At 43.4% G+C, this 20,842-nt stretch overlaps 2 protein-coding genes across 4 annotated transcripts in view; both read left to right on the top strand.

Moving 5' to 3' along the window:
- Positions 1-330: 330 nt before the first annotated feature.
- LOC121559137 (plexin-C1-like) lies at positions 331-5,653 on the top strand. Its single transcript, XM_045208401.1, has 4 exons — positions 331-1,476; positions 1,579-1,731; positions 2,252-2,330; positions 5,643-5,653. Exons 1-4 carry the CDS (start codon positions 526-528, stop codon positions 5,651-5,653), a joined length of 1,194 nt encoding a protein of 397 aa, XP_045064336.1. The 5' UTR covers positions 331-525.
- A 1,244-nt stretch (positions 5,654-6,897) lies between these two features.
- The window catches only part of plxnc1 (plexin C1), an 18,293-nt gene continuing 4,348 nt past the window's right edge, over positions 6,898-20,842 (top strand). The window contains exons 1-25 of one of the 3 annotated variants that reach the window (XM_041872448.2): positions 6,898-7,982; positions 8,073-8,210; positions 8,729-8,863; positions 8,953-9,062; positions 9,372-9,649; positions 9,747-9,849; positions 10,124-10,211; positions 10,320-10,358; positions 13,217-13,350; positions 13,577-13,753; positions 14,266-14,368; positions 14,571-14,750; positions 15,203-15,373; positions 15,496-15,595; positions 15,793-15,894; positions 16,128-16,231; positions 16,365-16,406; positions 16,550-16,656; positions 16,864-17,062; positions 17,699-17,845; positions 18,625-18,793; positions 18,988-19,088; positions 19,878-19,950; positions 20,572-20,606; positions 20,688-20,780. In XM_041872448.2, coding sequence (XP_041728382.1) covers positions 7,032-7,982; positions 8,073-8,210; positions 8,729-8,863; positions 8,953-9,062; positions 9,372-9,649; positions 9,747-9,849; positions 10,124-10,211; positions 10,320-10,358; positions 13,217-13,350; positions 13,577-13,753; positions 14,266-14,368; positions 14,571-14,750; positions 15,203-15,373; positions 15,496-15,595; positions 15,793-15,894; positions 16,128-16,231; positions 16,365-16,406; positions 16,550-16,656; positions 16,864-17,062; positions 17,699-17,845; positions 18,625-18,793; positions 18,988-19,088; positions 19,878-19,950; positions 20,572-20,606; positions 20,688-20,780 — 3,879 coding nt within the window. In that variant the 5' untranslated portion in view covers positions 6,898-7,031. Of the gene's footprint in view, positions 7,983-8,072; positions 8,211-8,728; positions 8,864-8,952; positions 9,063-9,371; positions 9,650-9,746; positions 9,850-10,123; positions 10,212-10,319; positions 10,359-13,216; positions 13,351-13,576; positions 13,754-14,265; positions 14,369-14,570; positions 14,751-15,202; positions 15,374-15,495; positions 15,596-15,792; positions 15,895-16,127; positions 16,232-16,364; positions 16,407-16,531; positions 16,657-16,863; positions 17,063-17,698; positions 17,846-18,624; positions 18,794-18,987; positions 19,089-19,877; positions 19,951-20,571; positions 20,607-20,687; positions 20,781-20,842 lie in introns of all 3 variants that reach the window. The other 2 variants (XM_041872447.2, XM_041872446.2) reach the window with 2 other exon arrangements.

Below are 20,842 nucleotides of genomic sequence, written 5' to 3'. Positions count from 1 at the left end.
TACAGAGGTTTCTTCTGCAGTATACACAGCGGGGACAGTTGAATATGTGAGTGTCCACATTTCAAAAAGTATCGTCATAGTGCAAGATTTCACTTTTTGTTGCATGTATTGTGTGTTGACTGATTAATCGGTAGGCCTGTTTAAAACTAGAACCACAAAAATTATAATACTTTTCTTAGGTGATTGTCACCTATCAAATTTGAACTAAATCTTAATTCAACACCTGGTATGTGAGTAGATTGTGGTGTACCTCATTTGTCTAGTGCATTCTAGTGATAGCGTAGTAGGCCTAACGCAATATTTTCACCACCAGGAGGAAGCAAATGACTTATCTCAGTAGAGATTTAAACAGGGAAGTCTGAGCTTCAGAGCATAATTGCCAGAGAGGAACTCAAGTTAACCCTAGTTGCAGCATCCATCCAGCTTTTACGCAAACCTCCTGTTGAACTTCGGCACAGTACGACAGTGGCATCAGAGGCGCAGAAGGGTTTACACCATGTACCCCTCTCAGGCTTGACTGACTACATGACATACGAGATGAGGGCTGTTTTCTGGGGGGTTCTCCTCGCCTGTGTGGAATGGGGTCGTGGCCAGGAGACTCAGACATTTGATGGAGACGTCCGCGACTTTGCCATTGGTGACAGCTCGGTATACGTCGTTACCGATGACCGACTCTACCAGTTGAACCATGATTTTACCAAAGTTACAAAGAGGGATAATCCTAAACAAGAAGTACCTCCTGATGAAACGTATCCATTTAAGGTAAACATTTTACTGCCATTCATCAAAAACAAGACCTTGATCACCTGTGGGACCGCAAAATGCGGCTACTGTGAAATACTCGATCTCAACGAAATCTCAAAATCTGTGCATTCCGAGGATATTGAAGTGGGTTCATTGGACCCTGGAGATTCAACCATTGCTTTTATTGTTGATGTCGGGGAGAACTCCTACATTATGGCTGGAAGGTTGCAGAGTCGTGTGCATAAAGCGTGTCCCAATTCTGATCGGTCGCTTGTCCTACGGAATACACTGGATAGTCAGAAAGGGGGAATCTTTTCTGATTCAGATGATAATGAGAATCCATATATTTACACCAGACACAAAGAGAACATTCAGTTTGTGGACGGCTTTCAGAGTAATTCACACATCTACGTGTTCTCGAACGTTCCCAAAGAGCCTCAAGTTCGACTTATTTGGTTCAAGAGCGAGAACAATAAAGCAACCACTTTGAAGTCCCTCGAAGGTACGACACTCAAATGCTGTGGAAACATGGAACGCCGGCGGCTCCTGTCTTCCTCTGTGATTCCAGGTTCTGGTGGGCCCAATGGGCAGGTGCTCTGGGCAGGTGTGTTCACGGCAGGTAACACAAGCGACCCCATCAACACCATGCTGGCCATCTATGACATCAGCCCCTCAGCAGGGCGTCAACTCGAATACAAAGACCCAGACTTCTGCTATCAAGTCTGTGGAGAGGTTGGTGAGATGATGATGATGATGATGATGATGATTTTATATATGGTTTATAACCAACACCATAGCAAAGACACTATCAATATTGTTACCCTAATTTCTTAGCGGAACACCAAGCAGCCAGTGGCGGAGCTGCCAGTGGCGGAGCTGCCAGTGGCGGAGCTGTTTAAATACAGCTCCATGACATCAGTGTTGGCAGTGAGACACAACTCCTGGCTGGTGTTCTTCATCGGGACAGGAGACGGACAACTCATCAAGGTCTGTGGAACACATTTATTAGAACTCTTAAAACATACACACACACACACACACACACACACACACACACACTGGCCTCGTAACACCCCTCTCATGTCATTATTTCTCCCTTGAACACACAGATACCCATACAACAGAATTACAGCATTTTCTACCAAACGTGGCTCACATGAGGGAATTTGAGGTCTAAATTAGCCTGGAGAAACCCCACAGTAACTTTACTAGGCACAATAGTCTCCTTCATGCAGTGTTGTCCCTGGAAAGCTCTAATAATCCTAGCAGCAAATCCCCTGTATATTTCTTACGGTAATATCACATCCATGCAGTACATACTCACAACCAGACAGGGGATTGGTCACCACAGCACATCAATGATTATTAGTGTATCATGTATCATCATCATCATCAAATTAATACTCTTGTTGACAGAGAAATGTGTGTATTGTGGTTTGTTAGTGGGGTATGTCACCTCTACAGAGAGATGTGCATTATTAATGTGTTACTTTTTGTCCCGTGTCAGCTTGCTGTAGACAAGGCCTACAAACCTGCCTGTCCCAGAGTGCTCTACAAGTCAGATGACGACCGCAGTGTGTTAACAAGTACAAATAACCTTGTACTTGTTAACTGTACCATCATCATTCTTTTTATATTTGAATCCGTCAATAGGCCCACTTTGCTCACCTTGCTCCATCTCGCCTCTAGCTCCCAACCACTTTCCTGACCTGAATAATTTGTCACACTGCGCATGCGTGAAATGCGTTAAAAAAATTGACGTAATTAACAGCAAACAACTAATTAACGTCGTTAACGCGCTATTTTTGACAGCCCTAATATATATATATACTGCTCAAAAATTAAGGGAACACTTAAACAACACAATGTAACTCCAAGTCAATCACATTTCTGTGAAATCAAACTGTCCACTTAGGAAGCAACACTGATTGACAATAAATGTCACATGCTGTTGTGCAAATGGAATAGACAACAGGTGGAAATTATAGGCAATTAGCAAGACACCCCCCAATAAAGGACTGGTTTTGCAGGTGGTGACCACAGACCACTTCTCAGTTCCTATGCTTCCTGGCTGATGTTTTGGTCACTTTTGAATGCTGGCGGTGCTTTCACTCTAGTGGTAGCATGAGACGGAGTCTACAACACACACAAGTGGCTCAGGTAGTGCAGCTCATCCAGGATGGCACATCAATGCGAGCTGTGGCAAGAAGGTTTGCTGTGTCTGTCAGCGTAGTGTCCAGAGCATGGAGGCGCTACCAGGAGACAGGCCAGTACATCAGGAGACGTGGAGGAGGCCGTAGGAGGGCAACAACCCAGCAGCAGGACTGCTACCTCCACCTTTGTGCAAGGAGGAGCAGGAGGAGCACTGCCAGAGCCCTGCAAAATGACCTCCAGCAGGCCACAAATGTGCATGTGTCTGCTCAAACGGTCAGAAACAGACTCCATGAGGGTGGTATGAGGGCCCGATGTCCACAGGTGGGGGTTGTGCTTACAACAAAACACCGTGCAGGACGTTTGGCATTTACCGAGATGAGATCCTCAGACCCCTTGTGAGACCATATGCTGGTGCGGTTGGCCCTGGGTTCCTCCTAATGCAAGACAATGCTAGACCTCATGTGGCTGGAGTGTGTCAGCAGTTCCTGCAAGAGGAAGGCATTGATGCTATGGACTGGCCCGCCCGTTCCCCAGACCTGAATCCAATTGAGCAAATCTGGGACATCATGTCTCGCTCCATCCACCAACGCCACGTTGCACCACAGACTGTCCAGGAGTTGGCGGATGCTTTAGTCCAAGTCTGGGAGGAGATCCCTCAGGAGACCATCCGCCACCTCATCAGGAGCATGCCCAGGCGTTGTAGGGAGGTCATACAGGCACGTGGAAGCCACACACACTACTGAGCCTCATTTTGACTTGTTTTAAGGACATTACATCAAAGTTGGATCAGCCTGTAGTGTAGTTTTCCACTTTAATTTTGAGGGTCACTCCAAATCCAGACCTCCATGGGTTGATAAATTTGATTTCCATTGATAATTTTTGTGTGATTTTTGTTGTCAGCACATTCAACTATGTAAAGAAAAAAGTATTTAATAAGATTATTTCATTCATTCAGATCTAGGATGTGTTGTTTTAGTGTTCCCTTTATTTTTTTGAGCAGTGTATATTAGTGTATCATTCCCCCAAGACATGCTAACCTCTCACATTACCATAACAGGGGAGGCTAGCATTTGTTTGGGGCTAAGATATTTGTGCGTCTAACTTTCTCACTCATAATTATTCACTATTCATTCAGGATTATGGTAGCATTCACATTCATGTAGAAGTGTGCTTGATGCGGTCATTGAGTGCTATGAATATGGGAACAAACACTAAACTTTTTACTACTTTAATACACATTTTCCCAATACCTTTGGTCCCCTAAAATGGGGGGGGACTATGTACAGAAAGTGCTGTAATTTCTAAACGGTTCACCCGATATGGATGGAAATACCCTCAAATTAAAACTGACAGTCTGCACTTTAAACTCAGTCATTGTTTGATTTTAAATCCAAACATTTGAAGTATAGAGCAAAAATAAGAAAATGCTTCACTGTCCCAATTACTGAGGGCACTGTATATCCTTAGTTTGTTAGTTTTGTTAATTATTTTCAGTTTATTCCCCCTTTTGCTTGATTTAATGTGCTATTAGGTCTGGAAGGAACCTGCATTATCTGAGGTCAACAGAAGACTGTCCTTTGAGTCTTTGCGAATTTGTTGGCAAGGTGGTTGATCTTACTCCAGCGTAAATCACCTTCTCCATCATTATTTTTGGATCAAAGATGTCTTAAATGTTTTGAAATTGGAGAAAATAAAATGTACTCTACGGTGAACCTCTTGTAAATTCAACAGTTAACTGCCTGCACTTGTTTTGCCTGTAATTTATATTATTGTTTGTATTATCCTGACTTAATATAAGACTGTGCCACTCATATATGTACCTTTTTGTTTTACCATGTCACCATATTATGTTTTTATGTATAAAATAACATGCCTATTCTAAATCAATTGCTGTTTGTATTAAAACTGAAGAAAGTTTCCTTTGTGATTCCCTCATTCAGTTTGTGCTATTTGTATATTCATGTAGCCTACATAATAGTGCATAAGGCTAATTTGAGAAAATAATGTTGCCATCCTTCAATGTGTGAATCAATCAGACCATCTGAACTGTTGTCTAAACATGGTACAAGATGTGAAACTTGTCGACCAGAGTCTGAGTCAGTTGGCATAAGCCTTAAAGCCCAAACTGTACAAATGCCCAATCAAGCACTTTCCCTTACATCCAGGTATTTGTGAATCCCTATAGGACATACCAACTCAGTGGCCTTGTGGTTAGTGTCTGCCCTGAGGTTGGGAGTTTGATCCCCGGCTGAGTCATACCAAAGACACTCATAATTAAAGAGATCGCTTGGGAAGGCCCTGCGATAGACTAGAGTCCTGTCCAGGGGGTGTATGTGTACATCAAGCTGCCTCACGCTACAGAAACAGGAGATCCTGCGTCTATGAGTTGTTCCGGCTCGCCGAAGCCAAGGCTTGTTCAAGGCTACTTACTTATAGGACGTGGAGAGTTGGATCACGTGAGCTCTATGACCCCCAATCTCGCGAAAGCTGAGAGGGATGCCATGGGCCATTCTCAACATTGATTCCTGTATCAAGCGTCGCAGAGTACGAGTGCTGATCATTTCCCCCCCGTCCATGTAGTCTAATTCATTGTGATCCTAAAGACAAAACTGACCCTTAATCGGCACTCCTACGCTGAGTAGCTTGATCCATACGGTCCCAGGTGGTTTAACATGAAGACGAGAGAAGTATGAGGCCAGTACAGAAGAGATAAATACATGTTGCGCTCCTGAAACCCTGAGCAGTCGACGGATAGTTGACTTCAAATTGAACCTGACAGAAGTGAAGAGGAAGAACCTGCGCCGACCGGTGAGGTGAAAGCTTCCGAGCATCACCCCAATGATCAGGAAAATGCCAGAGATGACTCTGGCCCAGTGGGAGTACTCTGCACTGACTCTGTTGCACCGGCTCTATGCACACTTACTGGGCTCTAACCACACACTCGCACTGACGCTCCAACACACACATACACAAAACACACACGCATATTGACGCCACACATACACACTTTCACACTCAGACCCAGTGGCGAGAGCGAGACTAAGAGGAGCCTGTCTGTCCTTCTGAGCTTTGGTGCAGAATGTTTACTGCTATGGTCATTCATTGTACCAAATAGATGGAAAATAAATCCCAGAAGATTGAATTGGTAGTAGCACCAGCAGAGAAGTGTTTGTGTGTCAGAGATTTTAGTGCAGAAGGACTACAGGGGGTTTTGAGAGAAGGGGTTCCAGCTTCCCATGCCGATGGCCTGGTGTATGATCTGTTGGGGCCGAAGTAGTGGGAAGGGGTAGTGGTGTGTGTGTATATGTGTATATGTATATATATATACAGGGTTAGATTATGGTGACATTTCCTTTCCACCTTTTTTTGTGAAAAAATGTGCAATGCACTTTCCGAACTGTGAAAGGCAGCAATACAGCAACAAAGGATCTAGTCAGACGGAAAACCACAGGAAGAAGAAGCTGGAGACTGGAGAAGCACTTTAAATCCTGGTTTAACATGAGGAAGATAGAAGTACCATAGCCTCACAGATGCCACTTGCGTTTGGGATCTATTATTACTGGTATTAGATCGCCATCTTCTGGTCCAAAGTTAAAAACCTTTACAGAGGTTTCGTCTGCAGTATACACAGAGGGGACAGTTGAATATGTGTGTACACGTTTCAAAAAGTATCGTCATAGTGCAAGATTTCACTTTTTGTTGCATGTATTGTGTGTTGATTGATTGATTAATTAATCGGTAGGCCTGTTTAAAACTAGAACCACAAAAAATATAATACTTTTCTTAGGTGATTGTCACCTATCAAATTTGAACTAAATCTTAATTCAACACCTGGTATGTGAGTAGATTGTGGTGTACCTCATTTGTCTAGTACATTCTAGTGATAGCGTAGTAGGCCTAACGCAATATTTTCACCACCAGGAGGAAGCAAATGACTTATCTCAGTAGAGATTTAAACAGGGAAGTCTGAGCTTCAGAGCATAACTGCCAGAGAGGAACTCAAGTTAACCCTAGTTGCAGCATCCATCCAGCTTTTACGCAAACCTCCTGTTGAACTTCGGCACAGTACGACAGTGGCATCAGAGGCGCAGAAGGGTTTACACCATGTACCCCTCTCAGGCTTGACTGACTACATGACATACGAGATGAGGGCTGTTTTCTGGGGGGTTCTCCTCGCCTGTGTGGAATGGGGTCGGGGCCAGGAGACTCAGACATTTGATGGAGACGTCCGCGACTTTGCCATTGGTGACAGCTCGGTATACGTCGTTACCGATGACCGACTCTACCAGTTGAACCATGATTTTACCAAAGTTACAAAGAGGGATAATCCTAACCAAGAAGTACCTCCTGATGAAACGTATCCATTTAAGGTAAACATTTTACTGCCATTCATCAAAAACAAGACCTTGATCACCTGTGGGACCGCAAAATGCGGCTACTGTGAAATACTCGATCTCAACGAAATCTCAAAATCTGTGCATTCCGAGGATATTGAAGTGGGTTCATTGGACCCTGGAGATTCAACCATTGCTTTTATTGTTGATGTCGGGGAGAACTCCTACATTATGGCTGGAAGGTTGCAGAGTCGTGTGCATAAAGCGTGTCCCAATTCTGATCGGTCGCTTGTCCTACGGAATACACTGGATAGTCAGAAAGGGGGAATCTTTTCTGATTCAGATGATAATGAGAATCCATATATTTACACCAGACACAAAGAGAACATTCAGTTTGTGGACGGCTTTCAGAGTAATTCACACATCTACGTGTTCTCGAACGTTCCCAAAGAGCCTCAAGTTCGACTTATTTGGTTCAAGAGCGAGAACAATAAAGCAACCACTTTGAAGTCCCTCGAAGGTACGACACTCAAATGCTGTGGAAACATGGAACGCCGGCGGCTCCTGTCTTCCTCTGTGATTCCAGGTTCTGGTGGGCCCAATGGGCAGGTGCTCTGGGCAGGTGTGTTCACGGCAGGTAACACAAGCGACCCCATCAACACCATGCTGGCCATCTATGACATCAGCCCCTCAGCAGGGCGTCAACTCGAATACAAAGACCCAGACTTCTGCTATCAAGTCTGTGGAGAGGTTGGTGAGATGATGATGATGATTTTATATATGGTTTATAACCAACACCATAGCAAAGACACTATCAATATTGTTACCCTAATTTCTTAGCGGAACACCAAGCAGCCAGTGGCGGAGCTGCCAGTGGCGGAGCTGTTTAAATACAGCTCCATGACATCAGTGTTGGCAGTGAGACACAACTCCTGGCTGGTGTTCTTCATCGGGACAGGAGACGGACAACTCATCAAGGTCTGTGGAACACATTTATTAGAACTCTTAAAACATACACACACACACACACACACACACACACACACACTGGCCTCGTAACACCCCTCTCATGTCATTATTTCTCCCTTGAACACACAGATACCCATACAACAGAATTACAGCATTTTCTACCAAACGTGGCTCACATGAGGGAATTTGAGGTCTAAATTAGCCTGGAGAAACCCCACAGTAACTTTACTAGGCACAATAGTCTCCTTCATGCAGTGTTGTCCCTGGAAAGCTCTAATAATCCTAGCAGCAAATCCCCTGTATATTTCTTACGGTAATATCACATCCATGCAGTACATACTCACAACCAGACAGGGGATTGGTCACCACAGCACATCAATGATTATTAGTGTATCATGTATCATCATCATCATCAAATTAATACTCTTGTTGACAGAGAAATGTGTGTATTGTGGTTTGTTAGTGGGGTATGTCACCTCTACAGAGAGATGTGCATTATTAATGTGTTACTTTTTGTCCCGTGTCAGCTTGCTGTAGACAAGGCCTACAAACCTGCCTGTCCCAGAGTGCTCTACAAGTCAGATGACGACCGCAGTGTGTTTCCCAAGATACACCTGGATCCCGTGGACCGCAAACATGTGTACATGGCACTGAGGAACCAGGTAAGTTCTACTGTACACAGAGACAAATATTATACTGTACAACCATTCTGAAATAGGACCCAGGACATAATATTGTGTGTTTGTTCTAGATGATGCGTGTGCCTGTGGCTCAGTGCAGTAAACACAAGAGTCTGAAGGACTGTTGGTCTGCTCAGGACCCCTTCTGTGGCTGGTGTGAGTCTGAGAACAGTACGTCAAGGTCAGTCACAAGAACCACAACTACACACTTCTACAACTTACACTATATAGAGATGTATTTATTATATCACATTTTCCTTTCTAAAATGTACATTTTAATTATTGTTATGAAAATAAGCAGTGCCAGTCATTTCAATGTCATTCAATGAGGAGAGTTGTCTGGTTTGTCTGTGTTAATGACATCACCCACAGCTTCTTAGAATAAACTTGCCAATATAGATGAAACTTTCTGTGGATATACTTCTATGTCCTGTTTATCAGTATCACCCTAAACCTGCTCATCTTGACCCCTCCATGTGATGTGTTCTAGATGTTCGTTTCAGGATGACTGCCTTCAGCCTTCAGCCTGGATCTCCATCTCTGAGGACTCCCAACAACAGAACATGGTCTCTTACCAGGTGGAGAAGAACAGCAGTGGAGAGATCACACTCACTGTCAAGGTCCACCTGAATGTGAATTGGACAGGAAGTCTCGCCTTCGCCTGTAACTTCCTTATAGGACGTGGTAATCTGTGTAACAGCACAAGCCCCGCTCCAGCGTTGCCACGATGCTCCTGTCTGTTCTCCATCGACCAGCTTCCTGCTGAAGGTCAGTAACCTTTCACCTTCTAACTCTCCTGTAGATTTCTCAATGACAAAATGGAGCATCTTGCTTAGAGATTGTTTCCCTGTGTTCTTCCACGTAGGTCTGAATGTCACAGTGAAGATAAGAGTGGGGAAGCAGAACCTTGCTGAGAAACTAATGCTAACTGACTGTTCAGACATCACTGGACCACCTACCTCTGCCCTGTTAGTCAGAAATCCCAAATCTGTCATGCTACGCCTCAGCACCTTGATATGGCTATGTTTGAACCTACTTGTTTGGGACCTACTTGTTTAGACCTACTTCAATATTTACCATAATGAAATCTTTTAAAAGATATGTTGGGCAGATTGTGTTATACACTTGCCTTTCTGTATGTTATATATTTGTTAGTACATATTTTGCATGAGTAACAGATGGTACACATGTTTATGATTAAATTCACTGTAGTTTTCTTGTTCCTTTCTCTATGTCTCTCAGGTGTTCTCAGTGCATGACAGCTGGATGTAGCTGGAGTAATGATGCTTGCTCCTGGACACCTAGGTCTGCCAACTCAGACCCCATACAGGTATGACACACACACACCTTCTTCTTTAAGGGTGTTCATCTCGCAACTTCTTCACCCATGTTTGTTCCTGTATCTTGTTCATTAACCCTCTCTCACTTCCTTCCCCAGGATGTGTGCAGACTCAGCCAGTCAGGGATGAACTACTCTGTAAGTCCATCATACTGATCAACACTTTTTCCTCTTTATCAGCATCTCTCAGTGGATTTTCTGTCCATTATGAGGAAGTTTGATCTCAGAACAGGGAACTAGGTGTGTGTGTGTGTGTGTGTTTGTGTGTTTGTGTGTGTGTGTGTGTGTGTGTGTGTGTGTGTGCACATCGGTGTCTGCATGTGACACAGAGTGGACTTGAAGTGGTCTGGGATTTTCACAGTGACATAGTCTCAGAAAATTGCAGGCACAGTTATTTCATGCTAAGTACCTATCAAATAGCTAATGACGTGTTTTATGAAATGTGACAAGGACAAGGCTTTCTTGTATATGGTCAGCTCTGAAATAGTTCACGACAACCCATACACTACCACAAAATGTTCAATTTTGTTCACACGGTGTGTCGTAAGATACATACATACATACATACATACATACAGTGGGGAAAAAAAGTATTTAGTCAGCCACCAATTGTGCAAGTTCTCCCACTTAAAAAGATGAGAGAGGCCTGTATTTTTCATCATAGGTACACGTCAACTATGACAGACAAATTGAGCAAAAAAATCCAGAAAATCACATTGTAGGATTTTTATGAATTTATTTGCAAATGATGGTGGAAAATAAGTATTTGGTCACCTACAAACAAGCAAGATTTCTGGCTCTCACAGACCTGTAACTTCTTCTTTAAGAGGCTCCTCTGTCCTCCACTTGTTACCTGTATTAATGGCACCTGTTTGAACTTGTTATCAGTATAAAAGACACCTGTCCACAACCTCAAACAGTCACACTCCAAACTCCACTATGGCCAAGACCAAAGAGCTGTCAAAGGACACCAGAAACAAAATTGTAGACCTGCACCAGGCTGGGAAGACTGAATCTGCAATAGGTAAGCAGCTTGGTTTGAAGAAATCAACTGTGGGAGCAATTATTAGGAAATGGAAGACATACAAGACCACTGATAATCTCCCTCGATCTGGGGCTCCACGCAAGATCTCACCCCGTGGGGTCAAAATGATCACAAGAACGGTGAGCAAAATCCCAGAACCACACGGGGGGACCTAGTGAATGACCTGCAGAGAGCTGGGACCAAAGTAACAAAGCCTACCATCAGTAACACACTACGCCGCCAGGGACTCAAATCCTGCAGTGCAAGGCGTGTCCCCCCTGCTTAAGGCAGTACATGTCCAGGCCTGTCTGAGGTTTGATGGAGTGCATTTGGATGATCCAGAAGAGGATTGGGGAGAATGTCATATGGTCAGATGAAACCAAAATATAACTTTTTGGTAAAAACTCAACTTCGTCGTGTTTGGAGGACAAAGAATGCTGAGTTGCATCCAAAGAACACCATACCTACTGTGAAGCATGGGGGTGGAAACATCATGCTTTGGAGCTGTTTTTCTGTAAAGGGACCAGGGACGACTGATCCGTGTAAAGGAAAGAATGAATGGGGCCATGTATCGTGAGATTTTGAGTGAAAAACCTCCTTCCCATCAGCAAGGGCATTGAAGATGAAACGTGGCTGGGTCTTTCAGCATGACAATGATCCCAAACACACCGCCTGGGCAACGAAGGGTGACTTCGTAAGAAGCATTTCAAGGTCCTGGAGTGGCCTAGCCAGTCTCCAGATCTCAACCCCATAGAAAATCTTTGGAGGGAGTTGAAAGTCCGTGTTGCCCAGTGACAGCCCCAAAACATCACTGCTCTAGAGGAGATCTGCATGGAGGAATGGGCCAAAATACCAGCAACAGTGTGTGAAAACCTTGTGAAGACTTACAGAAAACGTTTGACCTGTGTCATTGCCAACAACAGGTATATAACAAAGTATTGAAAAACTTTTGTTATTGACCAAATACTTATTTTCCACCATAATTTGCAAATAAATTCATTAAAAATCCTACAATGTGATTTTTTGGAATTTTTTTTCTCATTTTGTCTGTCATAGTTGACGTGTACCTATGATGAAAATTACAGGCCTCTCTCATCTTTTTAAGTGGGAGAACTTGCACAATTGGTGGCTGACTAAATACTTTTTTTCCCCCACTGTACATACATACATACATACATACAGTGCCTTCAGAAAGTATTCAGACCCCTTGACTTTTTCCACATTTTGTTACGTTACAGCCTTATTCTAAAATTGATTAAATATATTGTTTTCCTCATCAATCTACACACAATATCCCATAATGACAAAGCAAAAACAGGTTTTAATACATTTTTGCTAATTTATAAAAAAAATAAAAAACTGAAATATCACATTTACAATAGTATTCAGACCCTTTACTATTTTCAGTTATACGGAGCAATATTCATAGATCTGGGCATCTTTTGTAGTTACGCATCCTACATTTAGATCACTTATAAAATAGAGATTTTATCGTAACCAGAATAACATGGATGAAAAAGGTTAAATATAGTAAGAAGATGTTTGTGAATAGAGTATTTGTCTCTGAGTCAAGTCATCATACCTCTTACAGTGGGGATTGTGATTGTGCCCCAGGGTAGTAGTAATTTTGGAGTCACTTTTATTGTAAATAAGAATAGAATGTTTCTAAACACTTCTACATTAATGTGGATGCTACTATAATTACAGATAGTCCTGAATGAATTGTGAATAATGATGAGGGAGAAAGTTACAGATGCACAAATATCATACCCCCAAGACATGCTAACCTCTCAACATTACAATATCAGGAGAGGTTAGCATTTTTTTAGGGGTATGATATTTATGCCTCCAACTTTGTCACTCATCATTATTCAATAAAACTAAAGAGAAAGCCTAGGGCCACAAACACATATTTAGTATCACTTGTCTATCAGAAATATTGTCTGTGTCTGTCTCTGTGTGGGTTTGTTAGGAGCCAGTGATCTTCTCCATAGTGCCCAGTGTTCTGTCCTTCCATGGGAGAAACCACGCACTGATGACTGGGAAGAACCTGGATCACGTGATCAGGGTTCGCATCCAAGGGGACATGAACTGCAGTCACAAGGAGTGAGTCAAAGTGGACAATCGGTTGAATATGATTTATTTACTATTTTATGCAGACATAATTTTTTGAGAGAAATAAAAAAATGGATTATTTTAATCAATGCTTTTAAACAATGATTTTGATGTTTTTTCACTGGCGCTCACTTCGCTCATGAAAGCCCAAGGCTTTATCACTGTGTTTTGGTAAAGTGTGTGTCTAACCTGTGTAGTGTGTGTATCACATGGTCAGGTCTCCTGTGTGGAACCACACTGGGTCCAGTCTGACGTTCCACATCCCCAGTGGAGACAAAGGTTCTGTCAGTGTGTGTGCCGTGCTGCCAGATGGTCGCTGTCTGGGAAAGGCCACTGTCACCTATATGTCCTCACCATCCTGCACTGGGCTAATGCCAAGCACTACCTGGTATAGGTAAAAAACACACACACACACACACACGTAGGTACGCACATATGATCAGAATTATTATATACACATACGCACACAAGCTATACAGAGGTTAAGAAGCATGCCTGTAACTCTTTTCCATATATGGCTACTGGCTATGGTGTTGTCTGATGGGGAAAGAAAGTGGGCCACTTCCCAGAAGTTGCTTCATACAACGGTGTTATAATAGATTGTTTCAGTTCCCACTTTCTCTCAGCTGCTCAGCACTGGCTTCCCTTTTTGCTTTTGGTAGCTCTCTAAAGCAGATTTACCAAATGTTTGTCATTCTTCATTCTTGGCTAGCTAGTTTTTATGGACCATGTCATACTTTATTTATTCTGTGAAATGTTTTTTTTTTTGTGTTACAACCTTTTTCGTAAAAGCATGTGTTTTTTCTTCTGGCTTATTCAAATAATGCTGATAGGACAATCCCATCAGCTCTCTAGGTGTGACCAACAACCCTCCTCTGATTGGTTGATTTCCTATGTGTCCTGCAGTGGGAAAAGGAGGATCATGGTCCAGGGGTCCCATCTGGAGTTTGTGGAGGGGGTTGTTCATGACCACGCCCCTCAGACCATCCGAACCAACTATAGCTCAGGGGTAGGCATCTTAACACACTGATTTAATTGATTTCTTGACTAAGCATCATGTCTTCACCCACTCTCACTTAACCAGTCAGTAACCTAATATGAACATGCACACTGCCACACCTCACCAAACTTTCACCTTCACACAACACAGAAATCAGTCATGGTGGCCTCAATATCTAAGGTATTCTAATTCATGTTGTTGTTGTTTTTAGTCTCTGTGGTACCACACACCTCCTTTTGAACACATTCACCAGCCAGTCACCTCCACTGTGTCTCTGAGAGTGGCCAATCAGACACTGGCCTGCTCATCACAGCTCACCTACCATCCCGACCCAGAATTCACCAACTACACTGCAATCAAGACAGGAAAAGACCTGCGTGTCACCATTGAGGTATACACACATACACATGCATGGAGGCACGGATAAACCACCATATGTACTTAGTACACTCACTCACTCACTCACTCACTCACTCACTCACTCACTCATAAAGAGGCAATTCTTAGAAAAGTATTCAGTTTCATCAGTTCTTTTTTCTCCACAGCTCCTTATTTGGTTACAATCTCTCTCTCTCTCTCTCATGTGCTCTCCCCCTCTCCTCTCTCTCCCTATCTCTCCCTCTCCTCTCTCTCTCTCGCTCTCGCTCTCGCTCTCGCTCTCGCTCTCGCTCTCGCTCTCGCTCTCTTTCTCTCTCTCTCTCTCTTTCCCTCTCTTTCTCTCTGTTGCGCTCTGTCTCTCTCTCTCTCTCTCTCTCTCTCTCTCTCTCTCTCTCTCTCTCTCTCTCTCACTCACACTCACACTCACACTCACACAAAACACTATATATATTTTATTTTTTTCAGAAAAAGGCTGACAAGTTGGACATCACCACAGCAGAGATCTCAGTGTTGGGTGTTCAGGAGGAGAACCAGTATGTAGAGTGTGTCATGGACCCCAACGAGACGAGCAACAGGACTGACTCTGTCATCTGTGAGATAAAGAACACTCCCAGCGCTAACATCAAGTCACTGAGGGTAAAAAATATTATTCAGATAAATCAAAAAATGTTGTTAGTTGCTCTTGGAAACTCAAAATCAGAACTGTCCTTGGAAATAGTATTTTACAGTTAACATGCATTATGATGTTTATTTTTCAGATAACAGTTGGAAATGTCACGATAAACCTTTTAAAACAAGCTGAACCTTCAATGCTAATCATCCTTGTGCTTATACCCATCATCATTGTGGTCATTGTGGGTCAGTATTCAACATCATCAACTTTGTTTTGACTTAGTGTCTCATGACAGACTGTAAATGTCCAATCAAGTAGCTGGCACACAAGATCTGGTTCTGGGTTCTGAAATGAGTTCTGACCAGGTTTGGTTGAACAGGGCCCATAGGTTTAGGTATGGTGGTGGTGTGTGTGAATAAAGCTCTTGTCCTGTCCTGACCAGGTGCGGTGTGGTATTCCTACAGCAAACAGAGGAAAATGGCGGCACAAATGAACAAGCAGCTGGAACGGCTGGAGTGTGACATCAGAAACGACATCAGACAAGGTCAGTCGTCGTGGACACACCGACCTTGATTTATATTCTTCAATCGCACACAGACAGTCACACACGCACACACACACACACACACACACGCACATACTCACTGATGCACCAAATTGGCATGATGAAATGGATTTAACAGAGTAAAGGCCCATGACTTCCACCCACATGCAACACACACATACGGTACAGTTACACCAAAAACAAACACCCTTACTTAACCTTCTGTTCTCTAGGATTTGTGGATATGCAGACAGAAAAGTGTGATTTAATTGAGAACGTTGGAGCCATCCCTTTCTTGGACTACAAGCACTTTGCTTCCAGGATCTTCTTCCCTGACGTACGTAGGAGCTGAACACAGAACAGAGTCAATACAGCATACCTAGTACAGTCTGCTTTAAAATAAGAAATGTTGTGTTAAATGGACAGATAGGTTGTGTTATGTTCATACTTTGTCCTATTGTTTCTATTAGGGTGGACCTGTAATGACCTCCTGTATCAAAGACATTGGCCAGGTGAGATTTGATTTGAACTGAAATCTGCTCGTCTGATTGCCATAACATTACTTTATCAATGACTGAAAGGGAAACGGAGGATGTAAGAGATTTCCATAAGTAGCTAACATCTGTCCTGTGGTCAGGACGTGGTGAAGGTGCAGCCAGACGAGAGCTCCCAGGCCCTGTCCAGACTGATCCGGGATCAGGTGTTCCTCACCTCCTTCGTCCACGCTCTGGAGGAGCAGAAGAACTTCAACGTCAAGGAGAAGTGAGTCAGTGAGCACAGGACAGGACACAATTTAGGCCAAGTGTGACTTAGTTGGTTTGAGTATAGGATATACGACAGGTAAGGTTAAGGCATATAGTACAGTAGAAATGGTTTAGGTGTCGTTTAAGTCATTATGGATGAGCAGGTATGGTGTGTATAGCAGGTAATAGAGATGTCATAAGTCTGATGTATGTTGTGTCCTACAAGGTGTGCGGTGGCCTCACTGCTGACCGTGTCCCTCCACGGTGACCTGCCCTACCTGACCCAGGTGATGGAGGAACTACTCAGGGCTCTGATGGAGCAGCCCAGTAACTCCCAGCCCAAACTCATGCTGCGACGCACTGAGTCCATCGTGGAGAAGCTACTCACCAACTGGATGTCCATCTGTCTCTACGGCTTCCTCAGGGTCTGTCTGTCTGTCTCTACGGCATCCTCAGGGTCTGTCTGTCTGTCTCTACGGCTTCCTCAGGGTCTGTCTGTCTGTCTCTACGGCTTCCTCAGGGTCTGTCCGTCTGTCTCTACGGCTTCCTCAGGGTCTGTCTGTCTGTCTCTACGGCTTCCTCAGGGTCTGTCTGTCTGTCTCTACGGCTTCCTCAGCGTCAGTCCGTCTGTCTCTATGGCTTCCTCAAGGGTCAGTCTGTCTGTCTCTACAGCTTCCTCAAGGGTCAGTCTGTCTCTACGGCTTCCTCTAGGGTCAGTCTGTCTGTCTCTATGGCTTCCTCAGGATCAGTCTGTCTGTCTCTACGGCTTCCTCAGGGTCAGTCCGTCTGTCTGTCTGTCTATATCAGTTATTTTCTTGCTTCTAGCAAAGCCTTATTAATTCATACTGTATGTATTTATTAGCCTCCATGTCATTATGGTCAGGTTACAGTAAAAACAAAATGATCTAATAAATGTCCACGTGTTTGAGTGTCTATGTGAATGAGTGTCTGTTTTTGTAACTTTTCATATTAGTGCATGTTAATGAGTTATACCTAATTGTACATGTGAATACCGGTTTGTGTGTGTTTAACTGAGCTGTGTGTGTGTTGTGTCCCAACAGGAGAGCGTGGGCCAGCCCCTTTTCCTGCTGGTGTGTGCTCTGACCCAGCAGATGTCTAAAGGCCCAGTGGACTCAGTCACAGAAAAGGCTCTCTACACACTCAACGAAGACTGGTTACTGTGGCAGGCTCAGGACTTCACCACAATGGTACCCCCCACCACAAACACACAAACACACACACACACACACATCATCAGCACATGCACACACCAAATGTTCACCTTCACATACACACACCCTTCCTGGATCTAGTGCATGGCAACAGGGGTAGTTGGCAGAAAACCACTTCAGTTCCTCCTTTGTTTTGTTTGTTACCAGAAAAAGTTGTGGTTAGAGGAGCTCGTCTGTTAAAGAACATCTCTCAATATGCTGGGGCAAAAATGAAAGTGATGTTACCCTCAAACATGTCTTCTTAGTTATCTGTTGGTTGTATTCAGCCTAACCTCGAGGCGCATGTGTGTAAATGTATCTAATTAGTATTTTTGTGCTGTGGTTTGTAGATTGGGACAGTTGCACACGCAATGTTGACAGGAAAAGCTATAGCTTTTTTTAGGAAGCTATTAGTAGATATGGCCTCAGTCTCTCTGAAGCAAAATATACAGTTGCTCAGTGGTTTCTTATAACAGAGAAATTAGACCGAGGTATTTATCACAAGAGACGACACCACACAAGATATCCTCCATCTATTCTATCGCTGTAGTGTATAGGTTGAATTGAATGAAGTCCATCAAGTGATATACACAGACATGTGGTTTTATAAAGCTTTAGCTAACTGTTTGGTTTCCCTGACCCAAATAGAAAGACAGTTGGTATGAAGGTTAGCTTCAGTTGTTAGCCATACTGATGAATAGAGCTAATTTCACATGTAATTTTCTAAATAGCCTACATCATGATGTATGTGTGTCTGTTGATTTCCCCCCCCTCAGAGGCTACAGGTGCTGTTTGCTGTGGGAACAGACGGAGAGGTCAGTGAGCCCCTGGAGGTCAGTGCTCTGGACTGTGACACAGTGGAGCAGGTCAAGGAGAAGATCCTCCTGGCCTTCAAGACCAAGTTTGGCTTCCCCTACAACACCCCTATCAGACAGATACACATCGGTCAGTTGTAGTACCTCATGTGTCCAAGACATTAGGAGAGAATGCAAGAGTGATGAGTGCTAACGAGAATTATGACTCTAAAATCATGCATACCTCAAATGAAAAATATTGATCGATCATACATTCTTTCAAAGGAATGGCTTTCAAATGTTCATTATAATGACTTCTCTCTCTCTCTTTCTTTAACTCTGCAGAGTATGAGAAGGATGGAAGGTTTGTCCCACTAAAGGAGGTGGATGCCAGCTCAGAGGTTCTAGGAGAAGTGACCATGCTCAACACACTCAAGCACTACAAGGTTAGAGAACACTACCAAGCTTCCTGATGCAGGAAATAAGCCTAATCTCACGTTCAATATCTCTCTCTTTATCTCCTATCACCATATTGGACAGAGGTAAAAAAAAAAAAAAAAATTGACATGTAGTTGAAGGCCTATACTGCAAAAATGAAGATTAAAGGTCCAATCACTTGCAGCTGTAGTATTACTCAATGTGGCTCAACCGCAGAAGATCTGCGCTATAGCGAGATTTACATTTAAAGGCAACATTCCTGTGTTTGTGGAGACTGCATTCACGGTAAACCCTGCATATGTCGGCTCAATCGGGAAATACCTTTACATTTCAATCGCGCTATTAACGCTGAAGATACGCAGATCTTCAGCGGTACGGATTGAATCTAGTCCTAGGTAGTTGTAATAACTAGACAGATTAGGTTATCAAATTGTTGCTTAATGTCACCAAACCACATGCACAAATTCGTCAGGTATCTTATAAGCACATTATAAGTAGAGGGTCTCGCTAGAACATCCTTGAAATTGAATCAGAGTACTGAGTACAGTGTACTGCTCTCATTCTGCAGCCTGGTTTTCAAGGCTACTAACAAGCAGTATTAGCTCCATTCAAGGCAGCCTGGCTGGTTGGACTGAGCTGCCCGTGTCACAAGGTCAAACCAGACCACAATTAGATTAGAACTCCTGTACTCGTTATTAGTCTCACTGTAGAACATCACTGTATTTTAGGTCTACCAGCTGGTTGAGAAGCTGGTAACTCAGCATTTATCGACCTTCTAACTCAGTGTGTTTCTACAGGTAACGGATGGAGCGTCCATCAAAGTGCTCTCTAAGACTCATGGCCCTCTGAGTCCTCAGAGCAGCCTGAAAGGTAAGGGTGTCAACAGAGATTGCCATTCTACAGTGCACCATGCCTCGATAGCTCCTGGAGTTGTGGACCTTGTACACGTCACCTCACACTGTATTAAACAGGGAATGAATGGTGTGTGTGTGGGGGGGGCATTTTGTGAATGCCTACACTACACAGAGTACACACCAACAGTATTCACACACACAAGCGCATGCTCATAGTTAATGCTCATCACACTACCACACGTGTGCACAGAGTTTGTCAAAGTTTTATTGTATTTATTTATTTTGGCATGGTGGAGTCCCATTGAGACCAAGGTCTATTTTACAAGGGAGCCCTGCGTGACAAACAATTACTCAATCAAGGCAGCATGGGTGTATAAGAAATGCACAAACTAAAAATACAAATCATAAAAAACGACATTCAACAAAACAAACATCCCTCAGTAAAGTTGCGTTTAAAGTAGACATGTTTTGGTCCACATTTACCCTCCCCCTCTTTCTAAAATTGTTATATGGCAGATGTGAAACACAAGTGAGATGCAAGTGAGATGCACAAGTGAGATGTCTGCTTATATAAAAAAAACTAACAGAAACCAGGAAGCTATTTAGTACAATTGTCGTTGTTGTGTATTTTTCACAGACGATCAGAACTACTCCACAAAGTACTTCCATCTGGTAAGTGGCAACATGACCTCTGAATTAGTTGTCCCTGATGTGCGTTTGATCTGATTGATTAATAGTGCTCTTTGACCCCAGATTGACCCTGACATTGATCAGGACCAAAAGAACCCGGAGAGGAAGAAGCTGAAACTAAAGGAAGTGTACCTCACCAAGCTGCTCTCCACCAAGGCAAGAGGAACTCACTGTTAACTTACATCCTGACCTGTCAAACCAACCCCTTTCAACCTGCC

The sequence above is a fragment of the Coregonus clupeaformis genome, chromosome 28 (genome assembly GCF_020615455.1).
Source record: "Coregonus clupeaformis isolate EN_2021a chromosome 28, ASM2061545v1, whole genome shotgun sequence".
NCBI classification, from domain to species: Eukaryota; Metazoa; Chordata; class Actinopteri; order Salmoniformes; family Salmonidae; genus Coregonus; species Coregonus clupeaformis.
The sequence above is the reverse complement of the archived record's forward strand: the minus strand, read 5'-3'. Positions and strand labels throughout refer to the sequence as shown.

What these genes read in the sequence shown, in the direction of transcription:
- LOC121559137 (XM_045208401.1), top strand. Translation starts at nt 526, where the DNA reads ATGACATACGAGATGAGGGCTGTTTTCTGGGGGGTTCTCCTCGCCTGT. An exon ending in GCTATCAAGTCTGTGGAGAG is followed by an intron (nt 1,477 to 1,578) that starts GTTGGTGAGATG and finishes CTAATTTCTTAG; the next exon opens with CGGAACACCAAGCAGCCAGT. An exon ending in GAGACGGACAACTCATCAAG is followed by an intron (nt 1,732 to 2,251) that starts GTCTGTGGAACA and finishes GTCCCGTGTCAG; the next exon opens with CTTGCTGTAGACAAGGCCTA.